The following is an 18,604-nucleotide window of genomic DNA, read 5'->3' as shown; positions in this document are numbered from 1 at the left end:
AAGATTTGAGACCAAACCATTCCAGCCCAGCTTTGTTCAACCTCTGCATGTCCTAGAAGCTACACTGCTGCTTTTCTCCATAAATTAATTCTCTTAAAAGCATTGAATGGCACACAGGATTAAATAATCTATTACCTTTTTTGTCTTCCACAAAAGCAGATCAAATGCTACTTGTTAGAGACTGGCAAATATTTGGTATTTATCTGTTCGTCATGAAATTTGGAATACAAGAATGTAACACACACTTAGAAAGGGAGAGTTGTTTACTGTTAAGGTTCTACAAAGGGTATCTTGTGGAACATCAATACTACAAACATTTCTACACATATTCACATGTGAGTAACTCCATTGACTTCAGTGCTGGATGGAAAGAATGTAGCCTCAGAAATGTGATAGAAATAAGAACTTTTCTCTTTGGCATAAAGTTACTATTTGAGCTGACTTTAATGCTGTATTCACCAAAACATTCACATTTTACTGTAAGATTATTTCAATCAACTACACATCATACTTCTGCTTCTAAGAAAATAAGTTGTCACAAGATAGAAATCACTACAGTAGAGGATTAGCACAGCAGTCTGAAAAATATGTAACTGCAGTGGACAAAAAGTCTAACAAATAAATAAGCTAAATTAACAATTTTAATAAATATTGGTCTGCAAGGAAAATGCCTTATGATTCATCCTTGCACACCTAAAAGTCAGATGCTAAGTAACAGGTCTGATTTCAGAAGAATATAAATGTTTGCTACCCCTGGAAGCCTGATAATTTTTACTTGAATTTCTATCTGCAATGCACACTAGATCTATGTAAAGAAAAACTACAATTGTAATTTCACTTCAAAATTGTACCCATTTTTCCAAACAGTCCTGCCACAGCACATTATCTCTGCATAGTATTTGCTTAAAAACATTCAAAGAAGGAAAACAAATTCAATTCCTGCATATATGCAACTGTTTGACAATACTTACCAAAAGATTTTCTGGTTTGAGGTCCCTGTGGACAATGTTCTTGCTGTGAATATAAACCAGTGCTTCACACAGATCAGTGATCATGACAGCAGCATCATGCTCTGTGAACTTCACACTTTCTATGATTGCATCAAATAAGTCCCCTCCTGGGACATACTCTAAGATTAAGTAGATCTCAGCTTCTGTCTCATACACCTCAATTAAGCTTACTATATTGGGATGAGAGAGACTCCTAATGATCAGAATTTCACTTTCCATCATGTCCTCTTTCCCCTTTAGCTTGGATTTATCAACAATTTTCATGGCGTAGATCTGATTGGAATCACAGTGGCGACATTCCTTCACCACTGCAAAGTTCCCATCCCCAATAGTTCTGCCAATATCATAGTGTTTTTCCACATCAGTTCTGCTTTTAATGGCATACCTCCGGCTTGTGCTTTCTAATCCCTGAGCCTTGTTTTCCTCTTTATTCACTCTGCGCTCCCCTGTTTTTTCCCGTCTAGTCACGTCACTTTCTCTACGTGTGACATTCCCCTCTCTTCTGGCAGCTTCCTCTTTAGCCCTTTGTCCCTCTCTGACCTCCCTGTGTGTTTTAGACAGTTTCTCAGCATCCCTCAGAGTGTCTTTCTTTAGCCAACCACTTTGGTTCATGACACAGCTACTTCCATTATCTTCTTTCACTTCATGAGATAGATGGAGCCCTTCTACAGCATTCTTCCTGATTTTTACTACTTCCTTCCCATGGTTTTCATGCTTCTCCACATCCTTCTCCATGTTCCTTTTCTGCTTCTCCAGCCCTTCATTAACAATCTTTTGTAGGGGCTTCCACATCCTCCTACTGCCATTATCTTTCCAGCCAACTTCCTCACCATCCAGACAAGTTTCAGAAGATTTTCGGCAGTTCCTGATTTTTGCATTTCTTTCTACCTGGTACCTCTGACATGCGCCTGTGTTCAGGTCTCTATTTTCAAATGAGGCCTCAGCCTTCCTTTCCCTTTGTAACTTTTCTCTGGCCTGCCTTTCCTGTTCACACTTCTCACATCTCAGCACCTCCTCTGAACTCTCTTCTAAACCCTCCTCAGAACTCCTCTCATGGTTAAGGTACCTCTCACTTTCTCGGGTTTTCCTAGAAGGCTTCACTCCCTGTTCACCACTCCAGCTCTCTCTAGTCCACTTTTTTTTGGTTCTCATTTTTTCTTCTTCCTTTGTTTTGGCTTGACTTTTTCCTTCATGTCCAGCTACCAGTTGGGGAGACATGCCATCGCTGCAGTTCTTGGTAATTTCTGTCTCATCAAAGCCACTGTCTACTTTCAAAGCCTTGTCATACAGCCTGCTCTTCAGTTTTCGGGACTGCTCCTCATTCTGCTGAATGGCAGCACTGGCAGCATAAGGATTTTCAGGATAAAGTTCTTGTAATACCACTTCCAGGTCCTTCAAAGTGAGGGGCTCCCTCCCCATAGCTATGAACGCATCACCTTCCCTGAAAAAGTCAGAAACGCTTCGGATTTCTCTGCCTCTCAGATTGTAAAGTTTTCTCACACGGTCATTCTTCCAACGAGGAAATCCCAGAGCTTCTGAAATGTCAGCCATGAGCTGTTCAAAGGTCTGGACTGACCTCCTGTTGAGAAGCAAGGTTATCCTTCTGAGCGTGCGTCCCCCGGGTTTCACCACTGTAACTATCCTTGGCTTCACAGGGCTGTGCTCTGAATGTATCGTGTGAAAACCCTTGCGGGGACTGAAAAATGAGGACCTATGGCTGCTTTCACTCAAACATGGCTTCCCATAGTTCCCACGACCAATAGGAGGACAAGTCCCATGTAGTTTCCTCTCTTTTACTTTTGAGCTTGTATTGTGTGGCGAAGGGTCCAACAAGCCTCTGCGTCCTAAGGCAAACAAAGAACAGGCATATTAATTATTTTGCATCATCAGACCTTTCTGAGCAACCATTTTCTGCATGTCAGTGTATGTTACCTCAGAGAGTAAGGGTAGGTGACTTCAAGGCTTATAAAGAACTTTAACTGCCACTAAGGAGTACCTCCACATACATGCATTTACAAACACTGTCAAGTTTGCAAGAAAATGTAAATTCATTTTGTGACAGAGAAATGTCATTAAAAATAGTAATAATATTGAAAACAAACAGATCTTTCTTCTAATTCCTCTCATCTTTCAGAAGTCCTCAAGAAGTGCCAGGATTGCATCGAGTTTCTTTAGCATTCTCTTTTGAATATATCTACCATGACCTCACTCCTTTCTGAACCCAATTACAATTCTGGCCTCTGTAAACCCTGTGGCAACAAGTTCCAAAATTACATTGCATGAAGTAAAACAAATACTCGTGTTTTAAAATTACTACCAGATGGTGCTATATGTGAAACCTTACATTTCTATAAGTAATTATCTCCTCTTCACCTTCCCTGGACCTTCCATAACAAATAAAATAAACTGAATTCTTTTTAAAAGACATTACTTTTGCTGTAACTTTTACAGCAATTTTATAGATCATCTAATAGTAGTGTAATGTAATCTTTTGTCTTAAAAAAAGGCCATCTTAGTTTTGTTTGATAACTGGAGTTCTGGTTTTCCAATATTTTGGTTTGACTTTTTTATTCTAAAAGTTATGTAAAATCACACGAAGTTCTGAGTATTCTCTAGGGACATTAACAATTTTCCATCTGATATTTCATCTTAGAACATCAACCAAAGAAAATGGCACCATTTGTTACGCCTAATTGTGAAAAGGAAGAACTCAAAACATAACATGGTTATGGACAAACCAAGCTATAACATAATTCCCTGTTTATCAATACAACAATAAGCTAGGAATAAAAATGTCCCCTAAAAGTACTCTGATCTCTTGTACTTGTTAGGATTAAAACCTGATTACAATGCATTTATTTTCAGCCTCAAGAAATAAACTTTCACAATGAGATTACAGAGAGCTTCCTACTCCATTTAATAGCCTCGCACTTCAGTTGGGAATAAACATTCAATATATATAAACTAACAGGACCAAGACAAAAGAAAGCAGCCAGAATGTTTTCTGAACCATTACTAGGAAACTCCTATACCGAATGGCTTATCTCCCAGAGAATCCTGTCCATTCTCTTACATTACTACGCTTGCATAGCCATAGTGCAGTGGGCAAATCCTCAAAGGAAAATCTGCACATATGAGTGCTCCTCTTGGTGCTATAGGCTTAAGCTTACTACATTTTGGTTTTGAACTGCAGAAAAGACATTTTCAGTATTTCAAGCTATACGTTTTTATTTGTCCTTTTCATCAAGGCAAGAGAAAATATGCCTCCTCGCCTAGAACGACAAACAAAAGGGAAAACTGCAACAGGTGCTGCAGCATTCTCCTGCTCTGTCTCAAAAAATAGTGTGTCCAAGAGGCCAGGGCTTGAGTGGTGAAAGCACATGAGGAGACACCGCTACAGAACTCCACTCTGCTGTTGGCTCTGCTTGATGTATGATGAAGGACACTTCTTAGTTGTGATACTCTCACCAGCTAAGCACTGTGTGCCCCCTGGCATGTCCCTTAACTCTTGGCTTCATTTTCTTCCTCTGCCAAATGAGATAGATGCTTCTCCTCCAAACAAACATTAAAAGAAGCCCAGCTGCCAGCATGCTGATTGAAGACGTAAGCATTATATAAGAGCTATGTGTGACTAATGCTTGGTGGTTGTATAAGTTATTTCTGTCTTCATTCTGCTTTTTAAGGATGATCTCTTGTTATCAAAAGATGACTACATATGTGCTAGTGATTCTTCAGCAATCGCATATTTACATTCCACCCAGAATAAAGCTTACTGTGAATGGGGAAGAAAAAAAAAATCAGCCATAATAATAGTTCTCTGAAATCTAAATCAACTCCAGAACATGTTACTTACCAGGAACTGATGAAGCTCTGAATTTAATCAACATTTCCAGATTCTTGCGTACACACTGTCATCAAAGCATTATCTTGCTTATGGGAACAGTGCTTAACATTTTTACTGCTTATGATCTTGGTACAACATAAAAACAATGGTGTGCCAATAATGACTTTTCCCACAGCTTATGTTCCTCCCAGCTACGCTGCTATTATCATACCTTTCTATAAACCACTGATTTTAAGTGCTTGGCTACACTGTTGATTGTTTCAATTACCTAAACATCAGTTATTTTTCCTTTCTTCACTAATTTGGCTAAGCTTGAAACAGAAGCCAAGTTTATTGTTTAATTCTATAACTAATGGAATAAGAGCAGTTTTATGTCATTATTAAAACAATGTAGGAATGTGTTTTTGTGCTTTTAAACTGGCTTGATTCCTAGCGAAAAACAGTCTGACAAAAGCCATAAGTTAATACATAACAATTTTAGGAATAAGAATAGTATTGCATATTTTTCTAAGATGAAAAAAGAAAATTACATGACTGCTTAAATCAACGCATAAAAGAATCTTTTAATATTTTCCAAGAAAAGGAGAAGTGTCAAATTCTGTCAAAGGGGTGGTCACAGTGATTACATATTACATAAAATTGAAAATTCACTTCAATTGCCTGTTACAACTATTTCAGTCATAATTTCTGTTGTTTGTCAGTTATGCTATATTTAACTGATACACATGAAGCAAGCCTCAATCTGTCAGGAAAGTGCACACACTCAAAGCAGTAACAAGCATTTCTAGAAAGCCTTCAGAGGTCACACACATACCCAAATCCTTTAGCTACAACTTCTATTGCTTCAAAATCATGTTTCCATATTTATATACAAGTGGGAGAAGGAGGAAGAGGGAGGCGGTATCAGAAACACACTTCAATGAGTTCAAGTACTGGCAAATTATACATCAGAGAATAAAAGGTGTTCTTTCTTTTACTGTCCTACTGAGAGCTAATGATTATCAAATATAAATATTTCTTAGAAATGTTAAAATGGATTCATGCATGCATGAGTGTGTCTATTTTTATCTGTATACACATCTATCTATATATGCTGGTGTATCAGAGTATCAGTGGTACACCATGGCCGAGGGGAATGCTGAAGCCCGCTGCTGTGGAAGGGCAAGGGCAAGGCAACACAGCTGGTCAAGGACACCTTGCATCCCACCAAAACTGCACATATTGGAACAGAAAAAACAGAAAATGACCTCACAGAGCAATACAGATCTCCATATGATGAAGACATGATGGTCTAACAAGGCAAACAATGACACCAAGTCACTAGAGAAGCATGGAGTATAAGACAAACTGGGATTTGGGGGCTCAAACAGGTAGCAGGAACAAGAAACTCAGCACTTACGACCAGAGCACAAGTGCTCCCTAGAGAGAAAATGCATTCCCCTGAAAGGAGCACAGCTTCTGTGTTCATTTTTAAAATTTACAAATCATTTGTGATCGGCACAGTCCTTCCCACTGTGGGGGTAGGGGGAGTGTGGGAAAGCATGAGGGGGAAACCAACAAAAAAATTCCTCTAGAAGACCTTTCCTTGGAGTGTTTTGGATCATACTCTGGACTTGGAGTAAAATAAAGTGAATTCTGAAGACTTGAGCTCTGAAGAAGTTCTGTATACAGAACTTAAAGCAACCTGTATCTTAAGGAATTTAATAAGCTCAGTTGTTTAGAGCATGGTGCTAAAAATGCCAAGGTTACAGGTTTGATCCCTGTACAAGTCATTCACTCAAGAGCTGGACTTGATGATCCTTGTGGGTCCCTTCCAACTCAGAATATCCTGTCATTTGGTGAATTGCCTGGCTACGCTCCCTACAACAGCAGAGCAACAGGGTTTGCCAGAGGTCACATATTGCAATTAAAAATGTATTGCTGCCATTTGTCTTTCAAAACTTATCCCTTCCCTTGGCCAGTCTATAAGTTTTTGTTCATCTTGAGTTCTTCTTGGCTCTCCTGCTTGAGATTACAGTTTCTGTAATTAACTGAATGGTTTACCCAGCAGCTAATTCTGCTATCAACTCACAGGTTGAAGTGGAATTAAATTTTTAAAAGGAGTTTTACAACACAATTTAAAACAGAAGGCAGCATTGAAATAGGATCTAGGTATGGCATTGCTTTCTGTGAATAAGATGGTGTTATTTAAACCCTGCAACTTCTTTAGAAGGCTTCCACTTACAAAAGCAACTGTGAAAACGCCCCAAATCATTAGCAGTATTCTTCACACAACTAAAGTTGCACAAGACAGAAACCGTATATCTGGGAGTTGTTTTGATGCGTTGGTCTCCATATAGGAAAAACAAATACAGGATAAACAAAACACTGCTTTAATGGGATGGGAAAGAACAACAGGACAAATGCCTGTTTATTCCTTAAGCCCTAGAAATTCCTGCTGAGTAATTAAAAAAAAAAAAAAAAAAAAAAACTAAAAAAAAAAGAATAATCTTACTTGGAACCAAAAACATTTAGCTCATGTCACCATACTAACAAGTGTCTTCAAGTACTTGAGTGTCAAGAATGTTTCTGGCATTGAACTGAGAGCAGCCAAGCATGTAGCTCACACACGTTACCACTGTGCATCAGCAGTTGGCCCCAGGATGCAATCCGAGACCTCTAGAAACATGCCATCTTGATCTCCTCTCCTTGCTGTAAATTATTAAAAGTTGCAACTTCCAGGGCTAGTGTACACTGTTAGTGCCCAAGACTGAAGTAGCAGTGTGGTGAGTCTCAAATTAGATACATGGAAACAAAACATGATCACAAGTGTTCTTTTACAGCAAGTAAATTTTATATGGGCATTATCTACAGCCCTAGTGTTGGAAACACCACTGGTAAATTTTTCTCTGAGGAGCCTCTGTAGCACCCTCTCCTTCCCTGATGCTCATCCTTGCCTCCTTGCCATGCTGTACAGCACCTTAAGGAAGAGGTTTTGTTTGAGTCAGAGCTGGTGGTTATTTCAGCAACAATGACAGACACACACACTTGTATCAGTTTTGACCAGATAAAATACTTAGTAGAAAAAGAAACTCAAATTTCAGAAAGGACTGGATCAAGACAGCATCAGATGCAGCAGGACAGTTGCTGCTAGTTCCAGGCTTAGCAAGCTCCAAAGGCTCACACAGCTCAGAGGTATAAAACTGAAACTGAAAAAAAGAAACATAGTGAAGAACTGGACAGGGAGGATAAGAGAAAAGAAGTTTTAAGAGGGACTGGGACAGACCGCAGGGAATGAAGCAAAGAGTGCCATAGTCAGGCGCTGACAGCAGTTCCTATGAACTTTGATACTGTCTGATAGCAATTTCCCTGAACTTTACAGACACAGTGGAAGCAGATGGAGAGTGTAATAGGGAAGCAGTAAAATGTGAGGGTGAGAATAAGAGTGGATCAAGAAGTTAGGTACAATGCCAAACTTAGACAAAGGATAGGATTGGAAGTCAGCAATAGAACTATCCTTGAACGGTCTGCTCCTTTGCAGTATCCATAAAGGACATCTACGTGCTTTTGTTGTCACTTGCCATATTAGTTCACCTTAATTTACATTTTGTTAAAGAACAGGAAGAGCTACATGCACACAAACAGCTGACTACATTAAAAGAACCTTAGCAAGCTCATCAGTAAAACAGGAGAAAAAGTTATCAGTCATATCCTGTGTATCAAAAGAAGTGTGGCTAGCAGGTCAAGGGAAACAATTCTTCCCCACAACTCCACTATCATGAGACCCCCACATGAAGTACTGCATCTTGCTCTGGGGCCCCCAACATATGAAGGATGTGGACCTGCTGGAGCAAGTCCACAGGAGGGCCATGAAGATGATCAAAAGGCTGAAGCACCTCTCATATGAAGAGAGACTGAGAGAGTTGGGGTTTTTCAGACTGGGGAAGAAGGCAGTTCTGGGGATACCTTGGAGTAGCCTTCCAGCACCTAAAGGAGCCTAGAAAAGAGCTGGAGAAGGACATTTTACAAGACCATGGTGTGATAGGATGAGGTGTGATAAACTGAAAGAGGAGAGATTTAGATTAGATATGAGGAAGAAATTTTTACTGTGAGAGTACAGGTTGTTCAGAGAAGTTGTGGGTGCCCCATCACTGGCAATGTTCAAGGCAATGTTAGATGGGGCTCTGAACAACCTGGTGTAGTGCAAGATCCCTGCCCACAGCAGAGGGGTTGGAACTATATGATCTTTGAGGTCCCTTCCAACCAAACCATTCTACTTTTTGAAATTACTTCCTCCTTCCATACAAGACAGTTAAGAAGGGTATACAGTTTTTCCTATGTCTACTCCAGGGTACAGCAGATCCTCTTTTACAAGTAAACTAGATTAAAGGACTGTGTTGGGAAAAAAAAGAGTAACTAGAAGAGCTGAAATGTGTGTGAAAAACTACAGGAAGAATAATTTCTTTGCTTAAGGCAGCGCAGCCCTGAAGAACTGATTTTGTCTCAACCAATTCCATTGAGTTTCAAAGCAATCAACTTAATCTAGATTTCTCAGAGAAGATTACAGTCTGGTACCCAAAACAACATTCTGAGACCTGATCTGCAAACCTGCTCAGTGCTCACAGCTGCAAGGGCATATCCTAGAAGAGGTACTTCAGACAAGGTAACACAACACAACACATAGACAATGCTAAGTCATCCCAAAATTCAGGAACCGGGCATGTCAAGTTGCTTTCTTCCGCAGATTAAAGTACTTTTGATTTTATTTTTTGCACCATGACTCCTGCTGAATGCAGTACATGCCCTCTCTTTACAGGTGTAGCAGATAGGCTAATCCATGTTTGCTACTGCAGCAATAACCATGACAGAAAAGCCCTCAAGTTAATAACCCTGTATTAACAGTAGGGTTCAGAAAACACATAGCAGGAGGCATGAAGAGCCAGGGTAAACAGTAAGTAGGTGCTCATTAGATACGCTCTGCCCATCACATACACTGATGGAGCCATAGCCCTTGGGGATAGTAAAAGCAGCATCTGAAAATGTAATTAATGTGCATATCTTAATACACAGGAACATGGGGTGGGGGGATAGCAGTCCTAATCAATAATCATAAAGGCTTGATTTTGTAACATGGCCTCATAGAAATGCATTTTTTTAATACATTGAAGAAATACATTGAACAAACCTTACGTGTTCAGAATACATTTGATGGTAAGGCAGTTATAAAATATACTTTGCAATAAAATATAATTGTAAATCATATTGTATAAAACCATGGCTTACTAAGCCAAATAAAAGGAGCACAGTCAAAGTATTTTTAGACGGCCAAAGTGTATTTTATTCAATTACATTAAAAAAAAAAAACCACAAACCCTCATCATGGTATTTGCATGAATTCTTATCTGCATTAGCTACTGGAGCAGAAAGAAAACAAAACCATGTTCAATATTACAAATACAATTTATCAGCTGGAATCTTTCAAAAACAGTTTTAATACTGTAACAATGAAAAATAAATTAAAAGGAGGGAATGACTTTAATTTCTGTAACATCTTTTATGCTACCCTAATGGGTATCTCCAGTCATACTCATGCCAGCACATTCATGTCCAATTTGCACTAGTCTAGTGGAGATCAATTGCTGAGCCAGTCTAACCCAATTTTTAGAGAATTAAAATCACTCAGCAGTTCAGACAGTATTCTAAGTTCACTGAAGAAAAACTAATTTGGGCTCGCACACCAAAAAAAAAAAATCAGAATAATCTCTCTATCTCATAAATATATAGTTTTAGCCCTAAAAGATCATAAAAAGTTAGTATGATGGGATTACAAGTTCATTATCTTTCACAATTTCACATCAAGCATGCTTAAATTTGCATGCAATATCATTATTTTTCCTTTAACTGTCAGCCCTGTAAACTCAGCTGTGTGTCAAGTTGGCTTCCTTCTGTCCCACCATGTCGCCAACAGAACTAAACATTCTCCCGGCCAAATATGTCTGGTCCCATTAGGTGAGCTGCCAAAGTGTCAACTGCAGGGAGAGAAAATGTCCTTAGCAGCTACACCTAGAGTGCAAGAGCATGGAAGATGCACACCTTTGTACCCACTCCCTGTCCTCCTATAAGGGCAGGCAAGACGACTTCAAAATTTTGCAGATCTTCAACATACCTGCTTTTTATTTTAAGAATAAACATACATTGTGTCATGCAAACTGGAAACGAGCTCTTCAAATCTTTCAGTCCCATAAACGCCCATTCTCATCCTTCCCCAGTCTTTCACTCTAGAAAGAAAGAAGTGAGTCTAATTCCTTCTTCCTGCCTGTTTATCTCACTCCCTTTTCACTGCCAGTTTTGGGATACAAACCTCTGAGTTAATGGGAGATCCTAGAGGACAAAGAGCACCAGAGCAGCTGAAGTCAGCAGATGTTGTAGCGCAGGAGTTCCTAAGATGGGAAGGACTATCTAGAATGACAGTCTGATGGGAAAACATTGCAGCTGCCTGGATTTCAGCAGAGAGATGGAGACAGAGCCCCTCCCCATTGGAACCCTAGCTATGGCTATGTGAACTCTGGATTTTCCATTCTGAGGATGGATGGCGCCTCTGCTCCCAGTCCCAATGTGGGAGTCATCCCACAGAGAAATGCATGTGGGAGGCCCAGCATCCCAATGGCCATATTTACTGTATGAGAATCCCAATGGATAAGTGACATTTCACAGCCACTTTTCCTTCTTTCTCCTCAAAGGAGATAAACTTGGAGTTTTCTTAGTCTATTTTCCCCCCTTCTCCTTCCCTAAATGTTCAGAGTCCCTCTGCAGTCTGTGCTGGCCCTCTCCTGCCCAGGTCCCCCCACAATGGAGCAGCAGCACCCAGACTGCTACAGGGAAGTCTGGTTTGCTCTCTGTGTTACACTTCCCTTTCCAACCTGGCAACAGTGGTTGGGCAAAAATTACCTTCCCAGGTGCTTACCTCCTTCCCACTGCAGGCCCACAATCACTCCACTGTACAGTTTCAGATTTTTTAAATCAAGCCATTTGTAATTAAAAAAATAAAATATTTACAGCAAACACAGATGGTTACTGCCATGTGTTAGTGTTAAACTGAGCTGAATCACCCCCAGAGCAGCAGATGAAGGTAGATTTCAGGGAGTCTGATAATGACTCACAAGTGTCATAATTTTTACATTTTTTTTTGGAGCAGAACCCCACTTTCATTATCTTCTTTCTTACATTTTAAGGGTAGCAAATTAAAAAGCTAGAATAAAGAAAGCCTTATAGAGATGTATACAGATGCATAATCTGTAAAGACTATGTGAAATGTAAGACTGCACGTGAAATGAATCAGTGCCTTTGGAGGTGTGAGGCTCAGTTTAAGTTGCATAAAACCAAAAAAAGAATATTATGAAACTGCTCATTTATTTAATTTCTTTCAAAGATGACAGGCTGTGTATTTTACTGGCAGAAGCCATGACTACTTTCTGCAGTTTGACTGCTTTAGGGTCTGCCCCAGTAACCAGGAAAGTCAGCTCTGCAGATCAGGACCCTCCATCAAGAATCTTTCAGGAGAGGGACCAAACTGACAGAGGGAAACAAAAACATCTTACACAACTGCAGTATTTGCCAGAATCCATCTGGTAAAGCCCTCAGTGTGTTTCTAAAGGATCAGCCTACAAGGAGTTTCACTTTCACGTTGATGCTCTTGACTCTTGAAGTACCATATACTTTCAAATTAATTATTCATGTTTCATCACAAAGTAAGCTTTTAGCTGCTTTTTAGTCCTGTTAGCCAACAATGCCTCAGTCAAAGGAGCAGGAATGTGTTTCTTGTGGGAGATTTTATTTGCTTTTTTTCCTAAATCTCAACTTGATGACTAATCAGTTGCAACTGAGCAAACCCAGTGAAAATAAAAGAGCCTGCAGAGGTGTCACTGAGAGTTTAATTAAGCTTCCAGATCCTTTAGTACCAATAACCTTGTTGCCTAACTAAAGGAAAGACCCAGTCAGAGTCTGATTCTCCGTCTGGTTTGCAAAAGGGGAAATCAGACAAAAGTTTTCTTTGGAAATATAGCACATTTAGGAGATGTTAACTCACATATAAATGTAGAATTCCCAACCCCATTATTACAGAACCACTTTTTCAGAAGAGACTCATTTAGGAAAGTCAACATTGCAAAATAAAGTGTTTCACAGAACTTACAAAAGAAAATTGGTTTCTCAGGAAAAATGTAAGCCAGTGTTAATTAGACTCAAAAGCATGATGACAAAGCAGAAAAATCAGGATTTTCACACCACCAGACATTTCTCAGCATTTCCATTAACTACATTATTTGGGGTCATAAGAAAACTAAAACCAGGAGAATAAGTGCAGGCTAGCAATATTGATGGAGTGGGAGATGGTGTTTATAGAACGTCTACTGAGAGCTTCTTCTAAGAATATATGACATAATTGTTTTGCATTCTTACAGTAATTAGACTGAGTAAACAATGGTAGAACAGAGGGAAGATGCTAAACATGTCTTCCGTTTGCAGTGAAAGCAAGCTACTGCTAGGTAAGATGGACAATTTGAAAGCATTACCAAAACTCCAAACTGACATTAGAATCAATCAAGGCAGTAGCTCCCCCTCCTTTTTTTATTGTTTCCAGAATCTAGGGAAGACTACAAAAGGACAGACTCCATACCCTGAAATTGAGAAAAACAGGGAAAACAGTATACTGTTAAGAAGAGAAATGTCACATTCACCTCTTCAACTACCACATTTTCAGATCTGATCCAAGTTGCACTGAAGCTAATTAAAAGATTCACATTAGCTTCAGTGAGATCTGGATCAGATCTAACTGAGGCTCCTAAAGTCACCATAATGTTCTGATGCTAATTATATTTACAACAAAATCTATATAACGCTAATTTCAAATGTTGTTAAATGTCAAGGAATCATCAAATTAAAGGAAATGAAAAAAAGCAGTAACAGCAACCAACTCAATTCACCCCAGAGCTGTTGCAAAAGAAGGAAGGATCATGAACTTTCCTTATTTCTACAAAACTATAGATGTTTCTGCAGAAAACAAACTAAGCAAAGTAATCTTAGAAATGGGGAAATGAATCCCACACAACTTCCCTTAGTCACCACATGCTGAAAATCCTGCTGATGCCAAAATTGTGACGCTCTGCAGAATATGACTAGAAAAAGCAGCAGTGCAGACAGATACAAAGAATGTAAGTGACACTATCAGATAAAGATACATTCAAAAGTCAGGTTAGCATGTCCAAGGTAATTAACTTGAGTATAAAAAAAAGTATAAAGACAAGGTAACTTTAGCACAGCTCAAATTCAGAGGCTTGAACAGCTGCCAATAACCTGAATTAAACCAAGTTATCTTATCTTTGCCCACAGTTTAAGTCCAATTAACCAATTCAGGTTAATGAACCACAGATGGAGATTTATGAGAAGCTAACTCTCAGCTGACATGTCCTAACATCCTACAAAAATTTTCATGGAAAAAGTCATGCCATTTCAGGACATCCACACCCATTACACTACAAGAAAGAGACTAACTCAGCAGGATCAGTTTTATCTGGAGAGCCACAGGGTGGCTTCCTGAGATACAAAATGCAGCCACCTCTTGAGAAGAGCATGATAGAATTGCTATAATAACTGCACCTCTACTACGTAAAGTAGCTGTAATATATGTTTTGTAAGCTTCATTTCACTTGCTGGCTCTTTCGGGAGTCTGTTGGGTTCCCAACATTTCAAAGTGTCAAAACTGCATTCAAACCATATAAAAAACCACAAGAAGCATCAAGAGAAAAAAAGAGGGCTAAAGAATAAGGAAACAAGGAGGTGAGAAGACAAACTTGCATGCAGACCTGCATATATGCACATTTTTATTTCTTTGTAAAGTTAGCAGCAAAAGCATACATAACGAACCATATCAGATTTGGTGATAAATTTTTAGTTTATACCCTCACACGGCATGGGTTTCAATCTAAATGCTCAGAGGAAGAAGCTTTAGAAACTTGTTACAGTGTTGCAAGAGGTTGGTTTGTTTTGTTGGCTTTGGGCTTTTTTTGAAAACGAAAACCCTTTAGTACACAGTACAACAAAAGCTTCAGTTTACGGGGTTGTTCCCAAACACAGCATCTCTCTCAACCTGAAAACCGTTCCATCAGCTCAAACCAGTGGCCCGTCCAGTCCTGCTGACTTTGTGTACTGAATGTACCCTGAGGAAGGCAGAAGATAACACTGCACAGTGAAAAGTCATGGAATAGTTTTCCTATAAATATCTGTTCAGTTATTAAATAGAAGCAAACATAACTGATATAGGGGAAGTCAGGGGATGCGAGGGCACAGCCAGCATTCTTCCCCAAAGAGGTTTGGCTACCACATGTCACAGCATCCCCACCTGACACAGCAGCCCTCCCCCCCGCTTTGAGCCCCTGCCCGTGACCCGTGTACCTCCAGCTGTAGTGATTTGCCAGTTGAGGGAAAATTCACCAACCTCAAGCGTATTTTAACACAGAGTTGTGCAACAGCTTAAAATCCTTACACTGAATGCTATTTACTTTTCTGCCACAGCATCGGTGTGCTCTCAGCAGCCCAAAAGCATTCTTTCCAAGTGAACTATACTCATGCTGCCTATTAAGACTGCAAGTTACTTCTAATCTTCAATTTTATGGCAGCACGGAAGACACTTGCGCGCCTTTTGGAATAGCAAATAGTTAACTTCACGCTCAGACTTCAAAGCTTACTCTGGTACATCGCACGGCTGCTGAGGTGGTCTCGGGAAGGGGGCACAGATGGCCTGACACCCACCCAGCAGCAGGGACTGGCTCTCCGTGCAGTCGCAGCCCCTTGCTCTGCTTCCCAAGGAATCCACTTCACTAATCTCCGCGACGATACAAAAGAGGTGGGGGGGAGGAGGCTTCTCTTTAATACAAAATACAGGTAATTAAAGGAACACGGTGAAACAACCATCCCCAACTTTGCGCCTTCGGGGACCTCTCTTCCCTCCCAAAGCCCTCGCCTCAATCCCACGGCCAAGAGGAATCGCACCTTCCTCCGTCAGTCTCAAGCCCCCATTTCAAGCCCAAAGGCCACCGAAAGCCTCCCTCGCTCACCGCAACCCCACGGACACGCAAGATCCCGGAAAGGAACTTTCGCCGCCGGAGCCGCCTCATGCCGCCCTCAGCCGGGGCGCGGCGCCCCCAGCTCGCCCCCTCCTCCCAAAAGGAGCCCCCCCAGCTGGCGATTTGTCGGGCAGGGGGGTCCGGCACTGCGGCGCGGGGGCTGCCCCCCGGGAAGAGGGCCGAGGGAAGGGGGCACTCACCGGCGCAGTGGCAGCAGGAGCCCGCCGCGGGGTGGAGCGGGGTCGGCGCGGCGGCCGGCATGATGTGGGGGCTCAGCTCGGCTTGGTTAAGCTAGGCTCGGCTTGGCTCGGCTGGGGCCAGGAGCTGCCCGCACCGCACGCACGGTCCCTCCGCGCCGCCTCCCGGCTGCGAGGGCAGTGGGAGGGAGGGGACCCGGCGGGGAGGCGGCGCCGCGCACCGGCCGCACCGGCGGTCACACCCCCGCACCCCTCCCCGGCCGCCCTCCCGGGGCAGCCCCGCCGGCCGGCACCGCCCCACGGCCACTGCCGCCACAGCCTCAGGCGGCCGCCCGCCCCCGCAGCCGCTCTCCTCCCGCCCTTCCCCGGGCCCCGCTTCTGTCAACGCCCAGCTCGGCCCCAGCCAGCGAGGCGTCCCCGTTTACCCTCTCACGGACGCCCACCCGCCCGGCACGAGGGTTTGTTGTGCGGCGGGGCGTGAGGCGCTGCTGCCAGCCCGCTCACGAGTGAAAAAGCCTCAGTTGTCGCCCCTTGCGTGCCAAGTAGGACTTGGTAAATCGCTCGATTTGGCTTGGATTAAAAAAGACAAGCGCTCACGCGATGCGAATAAAGCGTGTGTTGGACGCGTGAACAACTGGTTACCCAGCATCTTCGTGAACTATGAGAAGGGATTTTATTTCATCCAGGCTGCCCCATAGGATGCTGGCTGGCTACACGGCAGGCACATCTGAAAAATATGAGAATGAAGTGATGAGCCACAAAGCTGATTTAAGGGTCGTATAAATAGATGTCTGACCACTTACCATACCACAAAAGGAGATACAACTTGATGAGGCCGTATACATACCTTCATAGGGGAAAATACTGGGAGCTAAAAGGCCCTTTAATCTTGCAGTGGAAAAGAATAAGAGTCAGTGTCTGGAAGCTGAAGTTGGACAAATTCAAATCAAAAATGTTATCGATGGGAGAGACTAATCATTGGCACAAATTGTGGAAGGAAGCTGTGTTTTATTCTCTGAAAATCTCCTACTAAAACAAGATGTCTCTGGAAAATACACAGGTAAAATTTAGTGTCCAGGGATATCCAGTAGGTCAGGCTAAGTGTTCCATCATTCTGGCCTCAAACTGTATGAACAGGACAAAGCAGAACATGCTAAACATATATCTCATACTCTGATTTCTTTAATTTACTGAAGATTTTGTCCAGCTGCCTTGTTTAATGGCTTGTCTTCTGTGATTTTACTTCTGGAGTATTTCATCGTTTTTGACGCAACGCAGTCTGACACAAACACCTTTGAAAAAAAGGATCTTGATTGATGTTTATACTGAAATGTAGTTCACTGTGCTCTTTAAGAGCTGAGTATAAAGACATAGGTATAAAGCTCAAATATCTTTTCTCACTCTTTTACATAGAGCATTTATATTTTGCTAGACTATATGGTGAATGAAACCATGTAAAATAAAAGCATAAACAAAAAATATCTTGTAAACAAGTCAAAACTCAGGTCGTCAAAACCTGCAATACATTATAATATCAAATTTCTATCTGAAAATGTATCATAATTTCACTTTCATTTGAAATCTTCATATTTGTTTAAAATCTCAAAAACTCTCAAATTCTATATTTATTTTCTCATGTTTGCCTTACTTCTTTGTCTAGAGTTTGTTAATCCTGAAGTCATCATTATCTGTTTGCCCTGTGTATCAAAGTTATTTTCAAATAATTAGTCTTCGAGATTAGGACTGCCTGGAAGAGCATAACTAAAGGGTCGTCTTTCAGTCATTTTTACATGTGCAGTTGACTACCTCTTCTGACACACTCAATGCCCATGTGAGATCTTGGCTTCACTAAAGTGGATGGGAGGTGTCTTCTGCTATTCTCCATCTTTCACGTGGTTCTTTAAACAATGCTACCATTAATTTCTGCAGTTGTTGGCATCTCAATGATTTAACCCTGTCTTTAAGAAATCAGGGACTGTTCAGTTCCTGTCTCTGGAACTCCTCCATCAGGTTATTCCACACTTCTGTGTCTGACTTTTTCCATCTGTAAAATGCAATAATGACACCAGTTAAAGGGATTTGCAAAATCCTTAGAAGAGCTAAGTATCGCTCCTAATTACCTGGTATTAATCCCTGCAGTTGGTTTCCAAAATAAGACTGTAACATGACCTAAAAATCAACACTAAATCTGTAGTACTCACATTTCTTATTGTAGAATGAAAAACAGATGAGGAGTGAATACAGACTTCTGAAAACACCTCATTCCTACTTGCCTCTTGAAATTTGTCACCTCTGTCAGTCAGTGAAGCTGATTTTCCTTTAATCCACTTTTTAACCAGCCAGTGATCTTAACCACACCATTCACCTACTAAACCATCTACAGCTTCCTTACCATTTCTTAATAAGCATACACAAGAATCATGATATTCGATTCTCAATAATAGCCTTGTAACC

At 41.1% G+C, this 18,604-nt stretch overlaps 1 protein-coding gene across 1 annotated transcript in view; it reads right to left on the bottom strand.

The window, feature by feature from the left end:
• DCLK3 (doublecortin like kinase 3) overlaps window positions 1-16,350 on the bottom strand; it is a 31,506-nt gene extending 15,156 nt beyond the window's left edge. The window contains exons 1-2 of the mRNA XM_027729166.2: window positions 16,154-16,350; window positions 972-2,854 (exon numbers count right to left, since the gene is read on the bottom strand). Of these exons, the coding sequence (XP_027584967.1) occupies window positions 972-2,854; window positions 16,154-16,214 (1,944 nt within the window). The 5' untranslated portion in view covers window positions 16,215-16,350. The remainder of the gene's footprint in view (window positions 1-971; window positions 2,855-16,153) is intronic.
• Window positions 16,351-18,604: the final 2,254 nt, after the last annotated feature.

This window comes from Pipra filicauda, unplaced genomic scaffold (assembly GCF_003945595.2).
Source record: "Pipra filicauda isolate LSUMZ 115617 unplaced genomic scaffold, ASM394559v2 scaffold233_size1220752_pilon, whole genome shotgun sequence".
Classification (NCBI taxonomy): Eukaryota; Metazoa; Chordata; class Aves; order Passeriformes; family Pipridae; genus Pipra; species Pipra filicauda.
This window is presented reverse-complemented; position numbering and strand designations above follow the sequence as displayed.